The 13,958-nt window shown below is 45.6% G+C and overlaps 1 protein-coding gene across 1 annotated transcript in view; it reads right to left on the bottom strand.

Moving 5' to 3' along the window:
- SPEN (spen family transcriptional repressor) overlaps window positions 1–13,958 on the bottom strand; it is a 48,411-nt gene that overhangs the window by 5,950 nt on the left and 28,503 nt on the right. Inside the window, exons 6-10 of the mRNA XM_009895386.1 lie at window positions 11,863–11,988; window positions 11,174–11,287; window positions 9,849–9,962; window positions 8,109–8,209; window positions 39–5,581 (exon numbers count right to left, since the gene is read on the bottom strand). Of these exons, the coding sequence (XP_009893688.1) occupies window positions 39–5,581; window positions 8,109–8,209; window positions 9,849–9,962; window positions 11,174–11,287; window positions 11,863–11,988 (5,998 nt within the window). The remainder of the gene's footprint in view (window positions 1–38; window positions 5,582–8,108; window positions 8,210–9,848; window positions 9,963–11,173; window positions 11,288–11,862; window positions 11,989–13,958) is intronic.

Here is a 13,958-nt window from a genome sequence, read left to right as displayed (position 1 = left end):
GCCCAGAGGAGGCGGAGCCGGTGCTTTCGGAGAGGTGCCACTCTCGGCGACAGCTTCGTGCACGGCTACAACGTCAGCAGCTACAGCCTTGCTGGCGTCGGAAGCGCTTGGCTCCACGGACGCCTGAGCTACAGTTTTAGTTTGCTTTTCCTCCTTCGAGGCTTCTTCGGGCTTCGTCTTTACTTCGTTGGCGGGGGGCGACTTGCTTTGCACCCTCTCCGGCTCGAAGGCATTGACTTCAGTGGCGTCGCCCTTCCTGCCCGTGCTCCTTTTGCGTCTCTGCCGTGTGGTTTTCTGACGGCCCTTTTCCTTCCGAGCAACCTCAGCTTCCTGCAAGGTCTCGGCCTCCTGCGCGGAGTTGGAAGATTCGCTGAAGCTGACTTCGGCCTCCTTGCTCTCCGTCTCCACCACCGATGGGGCAGAGCTGGGAACCGGCTGCACCGTGGGCTCGACAGCAGCCTCAGTTTCTAGGATGTTATTCACGGCCTGATCAGTCTCGGGCTCCATCTCCTCCCGAGGAGACGGGACCAAGGGCTCTGCGGGGATTTCAGCTTCTGATTCAGCAGGGTACGTCGGGGGTGCGGGAAAGCTTTCCGTCTCCCCAGAAATATCATTGATGATGGAACCGATGGCCGCCGCCAGCTCTGTTTCACTAGCCTGATGCGCCGGTTTATCTCCTTCCTCCTCCTGACGAACTTCAGGCACGTCTGCCGTTGGCTCTTTGTAGGCAGCAATTGATGGAGGAGTTTCGGTGAGTTTTGCAATATTCTCCACCGCCTGCTCGAGTTCAATCTGTTTTGCTAACTGGGCAGCTTCGGGGGACTGCTTTGGTTCCCGTATCACCTCTTTTTCCATTTCTGGGAATGAATCTTCTACCTCATTCTTAGCAAAATGGGGTGGTAAGATGTCCTCTTTCTGGGGGCTCTTCATTTTGGCTGGTGACACCGCCACCGGTTCTGCCTCCTCATCAGTTGGCCGCAAGGCGCCCTTGACTTCGTCCACGTTGAGGCGTATTTCTACATTTTTGAGACACACGGATGCTTTATCGACGACGGTTTTGGTATTTTTGTACCTTCCCCTTTTGGATTTCGTAACCTTTTCTGGCACTGGCTTCTTCTCAATGATCTCAACCGTGGGGATTTCTAGCTGGTTTTTCTCCGCATCCAGTTCTTTCCTATCGCGTTTTTGCTCGCTCACCGCCGGCTCTTTCTCCGTGGCTTTTGCTTTGTTGGTGTTGTCACTGACGCTCGATTCCTGACTGCTTCTTTCAGCAGCATCTTCAGATTCAGCCGAGGTATCGGCTTTCGGTTCGTTCTTCCCTTTCTTCCCCTGTTGGCTGGTAGCAGCTGATGAGTGACTGTGTGTTAGCTTCTGGGATCTAGGAGACCTCCAACCTTCTGCAGGCTTCGGAGCTTCCACCGCATCTTTAGGTTCAGCCTCCTCTGCCTCTTGCTGCACCGGTTCTGTCTTTATTGGGGAGATGTCCTCCTCTGGCTTACGGCGGGTTTTCGGAGGTCTTCCCCTCCTCGGGGTCGTAGGAACGGTTGTCACCGTTTCCTGCGGTTCTTTTTCCCCTCTCTTCCTGGTGGATCTAGTGACCTCCACGGAGTCCTTCACTGGAGATGGGCCTTCATTGTCCCCCGTGGTAGCATAGACTGACCTTACGTTTCTGCGCCTAGTCCGGCCTATCGGCAAGCTTGGCTCCACGTTTTCCGGCTCTGCAGCAGAGCTAGGGGATTTAGCAGCGTTCCTCGAAACCTTCTCCGCCTCCACTTTCAACTCGGAGAGCTTCTGCGTCTCCCCACGAGGAGAGCTCGACCTTTTGAGTTTTTCACGGTCAATTCTTTCACTCTTCCTCGTGACAGGCTTTTCCATGACGTTAGCTGCAGCCGACTGCACGGGAGTCTTAGAGCGTTTACTCTTGTAGGACTTCTTGTCCTTTACGACAACCGGGGGTTCGACTTCCATATCATTGTCGGAAACGGGCGGCAGGACCTCAGCAGCCACCTCCGCCTTTTGACTCACACTAGCATCAGCGTTGGCAGAAGGTGGAGGATTTTCTTCTTTAGGCTCGGCAGCCTCATCGGACTTCTGAACTAGCTTGGGCGGAGGTGGAACCAACTGGGCAGCTTCGGGTTCTGGATCTACACTGGTGTCTGCTTGGGGAAACGAAGCTCCGGGAGTAGGAGGTTTGGTATCCAAGTATGAAGGATGCTCCGTTGCCACAGCGTCTTCCTCCGGTGCCAGGGTTGTAGCAACAACTTCTTTACTAGCTTCTACGACTGGCGGGGGTTCAGTTTGCTCAGGCGGTTCGATTTTGACAGAAGCAGCAAGTTCAGGTAAAGGTTTTTGTTCCTCTGCTGTAGGAGCAGGTTCAGATGGTTTTTCTTCTTTTACAGAAGTTGTTTCCACCACTACCTTCTCATTCGCTACCTTCTCAGAAGCGACCGGTGCTGGTTCCTGTGGTAGGACAGCGACCGAAGAGGGACCCACTACTGAGGAAGTTTTATGTTCTGGTTCTTTACTATCAGGAACCGTTTCTGGTGTTTTCGGTCGGTTTTCTTTATCTTCCTGTTTTTCCACTTCTTTTGGTTTCTGATCTTTCTCCTTTTCTTTCTGCTGCATTCGCGTCAGTTCAATAAATCTGCTATGGAAGAGAACCACCGGTTCTTGCACCAAATCAGCCGTGCTGTTAGTCCCATCGGAGGAAGACTGTCTCCCATACAATCTACCAGAAATGAAGTCGAGATCATCGTCTTTTCTCTCTAAATGCTGCAGGCGCTTGGAGTCCTGTTCAAAGATTGAACTATGCAAAAACCGAGAAGCAAACAGCTCCTGTCGCTCTTGTTCCTCTTCTTTATGGTCTTCTTTCTTATCATCCAGTTTTCCACCTTCTGAATCGGTCCTGATTTTTTTCTTTTTCATATACCAAGATGGAATAGGTCTCGGAGCTGAGTCAACCTTCTCTTTGTCTTTATTGTTTCTAAAACTAGCAAACCTTGAATCCCAATCTAGAAAGGACCAGTTTTCCTCTCTGGACGAAGAGAGCGATTTGGCTCTTTCAAGCAAGGCCTTTGTGTCTGGTGTGATCGTCTTGTCCAACGCGAAAGAGTAAAATTTGTTTCTTTCTAAGGAACTCGACAGTCTTTCCTCTCTTTCACGTAACTTCTCTTCTCTGTCCCTTAATAAAAAAGACAACCTGGAACTCTCTAACAAGGACGAGGCTTTTGGGGAATGGGGCTTGTTTTCACTGTCATCGTCCGAATCTGAAGGCACCTCCCCCGGTTCCAGGTCTCGGACAGACCGTTTGCGTATGCTGTCTCTTTTGACGATGCTGCTTGGAAAGCTGATATCAACTCTACCAGGCTCCTGCTTCACTTGTGTTTCCCACCTACTCGAGTCATCTTCAGAACTCAGAACGGATAGTTTTATTTTAGCCATTTCTGCCATCTGCTCCCTTCTGCTGGAATCATAAGGATTAAACTTCAGCGAGTCCTCCCTCACAGTCATGTTGGAGTACGAAAGACCCTTCTCTTCTATTTTAGGTGACTCTTTGGTTTCCTTTAACGGCATTAGCCTTGGAGAATCGAGCGTGTCGTCATCTTCATGGAAAGGGAAGTGCCTGATACTAGGGGAACAGGAGGTCCTTTCAGAGTCCTCACTCACCTGACGAGAACTTCTGTAGTTTCTTTCTCTTTTAGTGCTAATTTCAAAGTCAAACTGGTCAGTCTTTTTCCTTTTACTTGGTGGAGAGTCATCGGTGACATCTTGCGGAGGTTTTCCCACCTCATGGACCAAGCTCCGCTTTTCATATTCATCCACATCTTTCTTTGGACTGCCGAACTTCTCAGACTTCGCAATCTCCATTTCCAGCTGCTGTTTTAACCTGCGACTTTGCTCCATTTGTTTCCTGTAGCTTTGCGTGTGGTCAATGTCGATGCCAATTTTCTCCTCCGTATCAGTTGACTGAGGTTTCTCTTGGCCGAGTTTATGGTCAGATGTGTCTTCAGGAAGACCAGAGTAATTCTTCCTCGCGTCCTCTCTCTCTGTTCCTTGGTCATCTAGGAGCTGTACCTGTTTATGCTGGGGTTTTACTGGGTTCAATTTTTTAGAAGAGAGTTCCTGAACTTCCACTGGTTCATCGGCTGTCTCCATCAGCCTCGCCTGCAGATCTAGGGTGGGACGCGTGCCAATCCCACCAACACTAAGAGTCTCCTGAATTTCTTTGGGACTAGTAACAGGCATAAGTCTTTCCAGTTTGAGTTTTTTAGATTCCCTTTTAAGCATCTCCTTCCTCAGGGGTTTTCTCTCCAATTCTCCTTCCCTTAACGCTGCTGGTTCTCTAGACGAAGCCGTTGCATCAAGCTGCTTTTTCAAAACCATGCGTGCGTCTTCCTCATCCTGGCTGCTTCTTTTTACTTCCAGTTTTTGCCTGTCAGGCTTCAGATTTGCATCAGCAAAACGTCTTTTACGAGCCTCCAACTTGTCTAAATCTACCGCGTTGGCCCCCTCGGAAGTTTGCTCTGTCTTCAAGTGCTTTTTGGGTTTCAGTTTTCCCTCCTTATCCACCACTTCTACATGACTGGCAAGGGCTTTCTCTTTTTGTACCTTGGTTCTGACAGGTTCCAGTTTAGACTGATCAGACTTGGTTTGCTCAGCTTGAGATGTCTGCGTTTTTTGTTCCACAAGCGGGGACTTCATCGTGTCATTATCAAGCTTTGCTCTCAGCTTCTCCAAAGCGGGCTGATCAATAACTTTCCCTTCCTTTTCTTTTACTCGGGTCAACACGACACAGGGCATTAGTTCCAGGCGGTTTTTAGCTGTCCCTTCCTTGTCACCTCTCTCTTTACTTTGTTTACTATTGCCCTTCAATTTTTCAGGACTGGGCTCCCTCTCATTCTCTTGATCCGTTTCAGAAGACTGAGAGCTGGGCGAATGGATTTTTGCTTTTCGTTTTTGTTTATCCGTTTTTTCCTTTTCTAGTTTTTCCGGCTTTTCCTTTCTCACCAAGCGTTTCTCCTTGTCGACTCTCTCCTGGTCAAAAACACGTTCTTTCTCTGGTTTTTCGGTTTTTGCGTAACGTTCCACACGGGCTTTGTCGAGCTTGTCGTATCGTGGAGGAGACAGGGAGCTGCAGCTGCCGCTGCGATCCGACGACCTGCTGTAAATCCTCCTCTCCGAATCGCTCTGCAGCCTTTCCGATTGCGAGGGAGACGCTCCAGGGCTCTGTGGACGCCTGGAGTGCGTCGGACTCTGGCTCCGCTCAATTGGTCTCCGTTCATGGTCTCTGTCCCGATCGGATTCAAACCGTTCCCTCTCCCGCTCCCTCTCCCGTTGCCTGTAACTGTACTCCCTTATGTCTTGCTCATACGGATCGCCTCTGTAATCCCTGTACTCGCGCGGGTCGTCGTAATATCGCGGGTCATAGTAGTCTCCTTGGTAGGGATCCCACTCCGCGTAAAATTCTCTGCCTCGAGCTGGGTATTCTCGCCGAGGATCTTCAGGATACGTCCCCGGTGTCCGAACAGTCTCGTAGTAGGTACGATCAGGGGCATATTCGTAAGATCCTCTTCTTTCATCTCTGCTAAATAGAAGAATAAAGAGATTAACTTTCTCTCTCAACCAACACAGGGCGTTACCGCAGTCTTTGCTATGTAGGGGAATCATTTTGTAATTTCTTTATACGCGCCACCAAGGCAACTGTACACAGCTGCATACAGGGATTTAACAACAATGAATCAGTGCGCAGTGGATTCAATGCTTTATTAGCTTCTCAAATACCAGATGCACTTAATCGGTCATTTCGTGAGAGCTCTGCCAAGTACCTTTTCACCACTCTCACTGCTTCAGTTTTGCCAAATTTAAATATCACATTAAAGGAAGGTAAAACCTACGTAACACCTGTGTACCCACATGCAGTCTGACGTAGCGAAGACCACCCCACCTCACGAGCCCGAAACCCAGCTCCGAAAACATGAGTCGAGTCAAAACTCAAGGTTGGAACCTCTCAATTACTAAGCAGTAAGTGGTAATAAGATTTCTTTAAAAATGCTAAACCCTGTAAGTGATCATTTAATTCCCAAATTAGCTCTTTCGCTGCATGTGACATGCTGACGTTGCCTATTTACAGACCAAATCAATAAAAAAAAAAATCAGGTTGTTTATGAGAGCAAGTGAATTCATGGGGAGCATTCGGCAAAGTAAGTCAAGCAATTAGGGTTATTATCTCAATACCTCCGAACGGCAAAAATAAGCCGTTTATAGCACTGAACACACCTCTCTGGCAGAGGGGTGGCACAGAGCTGGTGCTCCGATTCGCCACCATTACAGAGCGTTTTGCACACTCTGTTTCACATACGTGTATTTGGCTTCCCAGCTTAGGTTAAAAGCTGACAGGTTCCACATTTTATGAAATGAACAAAATTGAAAAAAAAAAACCCACAAACAAACCATGGAAGACAAAAACCCCATTCTGCAAGCAAAGCAGGACATTGCGAAAGGCAGCTGTGAAGTTAAAAAAATTAATCATGGGTTTTGTTTGGGTTTTTTTTTTCCCCTTTAGTTCGTATTTAGACTGGCTACAACTACAACCTAAGAGAACCTGGTTAGTGCAGATCATTGCAAGGGACTGTGAACCGCCAAGAGGAGCTCGGAGGAGGAGCAGAAGACGCAGAATTACAAGACTCGCTGCAGAGCTCGCTCAGTCACTCCGTGATTCATTATTCCTAAGTATCTTGTAATGACTATGTGAGCATAATGACAGTAAAGGAAAAACAAGACTAACGTGTACCCAAGTATCATGTTGTTCCAGAAATCAGTGTTCTACTCAGAATTATTTCACGGCGAAGACAAGCCCAGCTGACTCCTGCGCGTTCAAAGACATCCGATAATGCACTTCTCTTTTTTTGAATGTGGTGTAGTTCAGAGGAAATGATTACTGACTGCTTGCAAGCACATCACAACATCTGGCAGGGACTGGGGAACGCACACATTTATTTCCATTATGCAAATCCCCATTGCCAATTTCCAAACCCTCTTCGCTTTTAAATCCGGCGATTTTGCATATGTATGTTAGACCAATCTATTTTGCTGCGAAAAAACCCACTGAATTTATCTAGCGCCCAGGTACAATCAGCGTCACGCTGGGCTTATTCATAGGTAAACCAGAAGCCTAACAATTAAGCCAGCCTCTGAAGGTAATAAAAATGCACCCACACAAAAAGAAAATTATTCCCTTTTCAGCCTTCAGAGTAGTTATTAGTAATAAAACCGGTGATGTTAATGCAGCCACTGAAGGAAAAAAAAAAAGGGACAAAATGGGGAGTGCTTCTGTGCCAGGCTGCTCTCAGCCAGGGCCCACAGAGGTTAAGTGGCCACGCAGGGCAAACACGAGCCTTTGCGGCGTGTCCGAAATGGGCAGACACCCTCACGACTGACGCTGCGGAAGGACATCAACACAGAACGTGTTTTTCACGGCAAAGAGCAAAAAAAAAAAAAATTGTAAAATAAATTGCAGCCTCACTTGTGTTGTATTATTTTATCAAGTTAATAAACTAAACTGTTGAAAAGAGGTCAGCAGAAAAGCAAATTTTACTGTGCAAATTTTACTGTGCTCAGCAGATGAGCAGCGGTAGTTTATCAGACTATATATACACCCGTTAACATACACATTTCTCTTGAGGGTACAGGAAGGCATTACGGATAATTCCTTGCGTTCCTAAAAAATGATGAATGACTCACAACTGTGTCCTGCTGACCCATCACAGAAACCGGATACTAAATACATAGATCACGCAGACAGCCAAACCCTCCACCCGAGTACGAATTTCGGTAACTGGCTACACTTCGGACGTGTGACAATCCTGTCTGCTTTAATCTGCGCACTTTAAGTCTGACCACCTAAATTTGTTTAAAAAAAAAAACATTGAAGAGGTGGAAGACAGGAAAAATAGGCTAAAATGTTGTTGTTAAAAACTTAAAAAAGAAGGATAAAATTGAGAGGAACAAAACCAAGTGTTCGTTTAATAATTACGGCCTGAAGAAAGTTTACTTGCACTTAAGAGAACACTGGGAAAGTAAAAGACTGCAATAAAGGTATTGACACATGCCTTCTTTCCGCCAGCATTTCATAAAAGTCTCTGATATCTTGACCCGTTTTCTCCATGGAATGATAAAATGCCAACTGACTTTCTCGATTCGCGAAGTCCACCTGAAAAACAAAGGGTAAATCACGTTCAGCGAGAGAAACACCCCATTTTGACAACATTTCACTGTCTGCTGCAGCCTGAAGGGGGGAGCAGGACTGAAAATGGGGATGATGATAATAAACAAAGCGTCAAACGCTTCTCAGGACCGGCCCTACGCATCTCCAGGAGTAAAAATCTCTCTCTTGAATCTGTGTAGCCGCGTGGAGCTATACACCGCCCTCCTTACTGGGGTTTGTCGGTGTAGCTGCGGGACCAGAGGCTTCAGTTCAGTAAACCAGCAGGAAAAATACACATCGTTATCGTGGTATTGACATTTCTAATACTACGATTCCAATTACGGTTCCAAAGTCCCTTTTATCTCAACGCAGTGCTCCAGCGGGTCAGTGTTATTAATCTGTTTCAGGCTCCACGTCGTTTGCCCGGGGTTACACACAAAGGCAAAAGCAGGCGCAGGGAAGGCACCAAGCCTCCCGAACTGCAGCTCCCTGCTCTAGCTACTCAAAGAGTTGATGTTTTTTAGCCACGGGTGACAATATTTAGAAGCTAAAGGCACAGCTGATGCAAAAAATTAAAGGTTAGAATGGATTTAACTACGTGTATGCCACATAATGCAGTATTTTTACCATTCTAGTGCCTCTTTTTTTTTTTTTCAATCAGCCTAGACACTTGTATAACCACAGCATACACTCATTAAGGGTGTTGCTTATTCCAAAGTCGCTAAGTAGCAAGACCCACTAACACAAGATATTTAATTTTTAAGTGACCGCACATTTTATTGCAGATAAAGGCTACTTTTGTTCAACCACCACGCTTAGAAACTACAGTATATCCAACTCCTAACCCCAAGGGGCGTGAAGTTGCTCGGTTAATACACCAGATGAGAGATCATGCTTGAAATCATTACCCACTCTTTAAGAGAGAAGAAAGGAGGAGGAGGAAGATAATTCAGAGGGTTGGCTGACACCTCACGTCCCCAATTAGTGGAACTGATGGGACAGTCGTAACAGGTATTACCACATTCGCCCAAATCCAAGACATCCCTGTAAATGTTAAGTGTTGCTCCAGGAAAAAGTACTTTCTAACTGGTTTTTAATTTATTTTTTTTTTTTAATCTGTTACAAGGAAGGAGCTGCCATCGCGAGAGCAGACCGCACGCCTGGGTTGTCGTAGCCCACGACTACGGCGTGCAAGCCACTGCAGATCGTCTCGGCCAGGTCAAGAGCCTGGACGTCAGCACGGAGCGGCTGAAACGCAGCGATGTGTCATCCCCGGAGGAACTCACACCCTCAGATTTCACTCTTCTAACATGAAAACGGACAAAAGTTTGCTGTGGATTTGGGTAAATGAGGTAGTAACACGGACACCAACACTCAGGAGCTTAGAGAGACAAGTTCAGTGAAACAAACGGCAGAATACTGGAAAAGGCTTTATAAGTAACGGTTCAAGACACCCTAACAGCTTGATAAGCCGAGTATGAAAAAAAATAGTTTCAGCCTTTGATGTCTGGGACATACGTGTCCCACTAAGTATTCCTTTTGACTGGCAGTCTGCAAATGCCAGCATTTAAGGGGTAAGGCCTAAATACAATTTGTTTCTCTTTTTTTTTGTTTGTTTGTTTGTTTTGGAGGTCATTCTGCACACCTTAATTTTATTCCCACCGATTTTCCTCCCCTTGGTCTCTTTTACAGCTGCTTGTGCATATTCAATCTCATTGTAGAGAACCAGGGCCATGCCTTTTAAGCGGTCAAACACCACCTGTAAAAAACAAAAAAACAAAACAAAAACCAAATAAGAGCCTCATCCACAGGACTTAATGTCAGTCCCAACAAAATCCTAAGTCATGAGGATACCAGTAAGGAAATAATTTTTAGCAAGGTGAATTTCCAGGCTTTTCTGATGAGGCATATTGTAATGAAGAGACAATAAAAGGAGACGGGACTGCTTTGAATTGTGGATATTGTGGCTTGAGGTATATTATGCCTTTATTTTGTTTTTCTGTATTTTACTTTTAATTTCTTTGTCTTTGGTGACTGAGTTTTGTCGTTTCTCTTTGTTTACTTTTAGTTTTTTGAAAAATTTCCAATGTATTTTAGGGGGGAAAAAAGGTAAAGGGAACATTTAATCCCCAAATGGAAACAGTTTTTTTTATCACAGTCTGCAGTACCACTCGTCAGTTGCTGAATGCCCAATTTCCAAATATTAGCTCCCTTTAGCAACACAAACTTAAGTGTTCAAGCAACAACAGCTACAACAAAGAATGTCAAAGCTGCAACACAAACCCACAAAAATCCGTTAAGGAGGCAAGACCCTGATCCTGCGAAGATTTACACACGTTGCTTAACTTTAAGCACATCGATGTCCAACAGAAACACAGGGGACAACTCACACGCTTAAGTTTAAGCATGTGCATAAACCCCTAGTACCGACCCGCAGCGGGGCAGGTACCGCGCTCCCACCGTGCCATATGGGTATGTTGCACCTTCAGTGACTCTTCTTTCATGTACTTTTGTCAGTGTGACTACCCTAATGGCTTTTAAAAAGTCATTTTTTTGGTCCAATGAAAAAAAAAATATAGTTATGTCTAATTATGTAATTAGCATGCATGAGTGTAACTACGTAATTAGACTGCTGTTCCTCCAATGTTAGCTTTCAAAAGCAATTTTGTTGGGGAGAGACTGTACTGCACAAGAGCAACAAATGGTTTCCAATACTCATTATCTCGGCTCATTCAAAATACTTTTTTTTTAATTTTAATTTCTTTTTTTTCCCAAAACACCAGAAGCGACTGCTCTACGTATTGGATCAACAGGATGCAAAGCTACAGAGCCCTGTCGGCCAAATTACACCCCAGAGAGAATTTTTCTACCTGAGCTATAAAGCCCTGGACAGTCGGGGTTGAAAGGACAGGATGGGAAGAAAGGAAGACAGTAACAACTTCAAAACACACGCCAAAGCCTCCCACCTACCTTTACCACAGGCCCGTATCGGCAGAAATGTCGAGTTAAATACTGATCCGTAACGTTTGTAGAAAGACCATCTAACCACACGCAGTTTGTAGGCATGCTCTTTCCAAAACCCAGCTGAACACAAAAGGGCAAAACTTCCATCAGTACAATTCACAAGCGTTAAACTAACTGCACAGAGCACGCCTAATTAAAGAGTTATTTGAAGAAAGCTAGTCATTTGTACCGATTTTCTAAAATTAGCATCTCGCGCAGGTGCAAGCAAGACAAAAATCAAATAGCAATTAATGAAAATAATTCTGTATGCTTAAACAAATGCAGTGTTTGACAACATTTGTTTCTTCTACAATTTGAATGCTTCTGCAAAGTGACAGGTTGACAGCTCTGGGGACTGACAGCCTCTGTTTATCATCAGTACCAGTACAGCTTCCCCGCACGGCCTCGCGGGGACCTTCATGGCCGGGGAACGTCAGCCTCCAAGTCTACTCAACCCTGGGGCTCCTTGCCGAGACAGCCAACAAAAATGCTAATTAATCCCAATTACGGCGGTGGGTGAAAACATCACGCTCTAATCTGACCTACGTGTTAAAAAACATCTTACTTCCATAAACTGTGCTGCAGCAAAATATCCTAGGATGCTGTAAACAGAAGTAACAAGGAGAAGGATACAGTCCATGGGGGGATTTCTTTACCTTGAGCCGGTTATTTCCAAGATATTCCCCATCCATCTTCTTAATTGCTTTACACACGCTTGCAATGTCACAGTACTGCAGGAATGCATACTGAGGAACCCCGTTCACTTTCTTAATGTCGATATCCTGGGGGAAAAAAAAGCAAACCAAAACAATCCACAGTCAGCAACAGGCCGAAAAGGACATTCAACAGCATCAATCAGATCTAAGTGAACTTTTTTTTTTTTGAGACACACGGTACAGCAAGCACTCCTTTAATTAGCATTTTCTTCTAAGAGAGGATTTAAACTTCACTGTTCCGCTGTATCTCACTCAATGGCAAAAGCCAAATCCTTACTGACGCAGGGAAAGCTCTTCATAATGCCGATTTAGAACTCGGCCCCGCAGAAGTAAGCCTGACCTGATCAACAAACAGTCGCTTTAGCTTGTTAATATTATGTCATGAAGAGACAACTGAGAATCAAAGAAACACACATTAATTTTCGCTCGCAAAGGCTCAAGAGAAAACAACCTGCTCCGATCCTCATTTCTGAGCCAGGAGGCAAGTGGGGTTTCTTTTCCAAATAAACATGATCCATCCTGTTCCTAGAAACAGAAAGTGAGGCTGGACTCGTCTCTTGAACCATCTTGGCACTGACATGGCAAAGGCAAAAAAAATCCTCAACTTCTATCGCTGCTGGTATTTGACCTCAAGCCACCGCAGGCCCATTCAAAAATCAGCACAGTCACGAGAACGCTACGAAAGCCTAATAAAGGCTGATTTTAATCGATTTCAAAAACCCAGCAAGCTTGGAGTTGACATTTGGTTAACACTCAAGCTCAGCACTAGCACTGGCAAATGTACCGAAAGCCTCTGAACAAACTCATGATATTATGATTCATTCCGATCTGAAAATAGAAGGTGGAGCGTTTCGGTTTATTTGTTTAAATAGCACCAGCTTCCTTTGTGAGCCAGACGCCAACGCCAGCACACGAATTTAAGCACCACCGTTCCAACATCCAGGACAGACTAATTTCATGGTTAATAAATTTAGGGACAAGGCAGCAGTTTGATACGGTCTCACCCAAGAGCTCTTTATCTGGGAAAACAGAAGTAAACAGGGAGATTTACACAACTATTAGACTTCTATAGCCCCGGCCTAATGATTTAAGTGGAATACTAATAAAGGACTACGTTTCCAAGAGTCTGAAGGAGCACGATTGCAACCATGGCAAATTGCACTCGACCACTCACCCTGGGCAAGCAATTCCTTCCGACAGGCAAATAAAATATCATTACTTTGCTCATTATCCACCGGAAAGGTTACAAAGCTGGCCCCTTTTGCACCTGAGCTTGTAAGTTTTCATGGAAATCGTGCAAGGCAGCGCCGCTGCCGGATTCTGACCGATTAATAACATTGACAGGACAGCACTATGTCACAGAAAAGCCAATTTACAAGGCAGCACGCTACTACTGATAAGCATCTTTATCAGGACAGCTCTGCTGGTATAACATTAGAGAAGGATTTAAGCCGCAGACACCACGTGAATTCATAAATCAGCGTTGATGTCAAGGATAGAGCGGAGGCTGGATGTGCAAGAGCTGCCAGACAACATAAAATGCAAATTTCGTATTTGTCCACATCGTATATGGAAGCACGCCTCCCCTTCTTTTGGGGGGAGGGGGGGGAAAGTACAGATGGGGTTCCTGGTATGTGTGACTGATACCTCAACGGTTACAAAAATATTTCAGAGTGGAATGAATAAGGCACAACATGTTCATAGGCAGCCACAGCTACCAGGAGAATATTGTACAGCGAGCATATAAAACAAACTATCAGTGCCAAAGCTTAGATTCAATTAATTAAACTGACCGTGGAGAGTCACTTTACTTTTCTGGAAAATTTCTCTTAAACGCAATACTGATATGACTTGATAGAAAGTGGCATGAGGAGAGGAGAGGGGGCTGACTGCTGCTTGGTCTCGTTCAGATGTGCCTGCTCAGCTGAAAACCCAAATCCTACGTGTGTCATCCCTAATCCTTCTGCTCAGCGTCCCTTCTGCCCTACTGCCAGGCCACAGACCACGAGAGCTGAGTCTTTTCAGTCTGGAGAAGA

This window comes from Charadrius vociferus, unplaced genomic scaffold (genome assembly GCF_000708025.1).
Source record: "Charadrius vociferus isolate BGI_N301 unplaced genomic scaffold, ASM70802v2 scaffold1091, whole genome shotgun sequence".
Taxonomy (NCBI): Eukaryota; Metazoa; Chordata; class Aves; order Charadriiformes; family Charadriidae; genus Charadrius; species Charadrius vociferus.
Note: the sequence above shows the minus strand (reverse complement) of the source record. Positions and strands in the feature narration are given on the sequence as shown.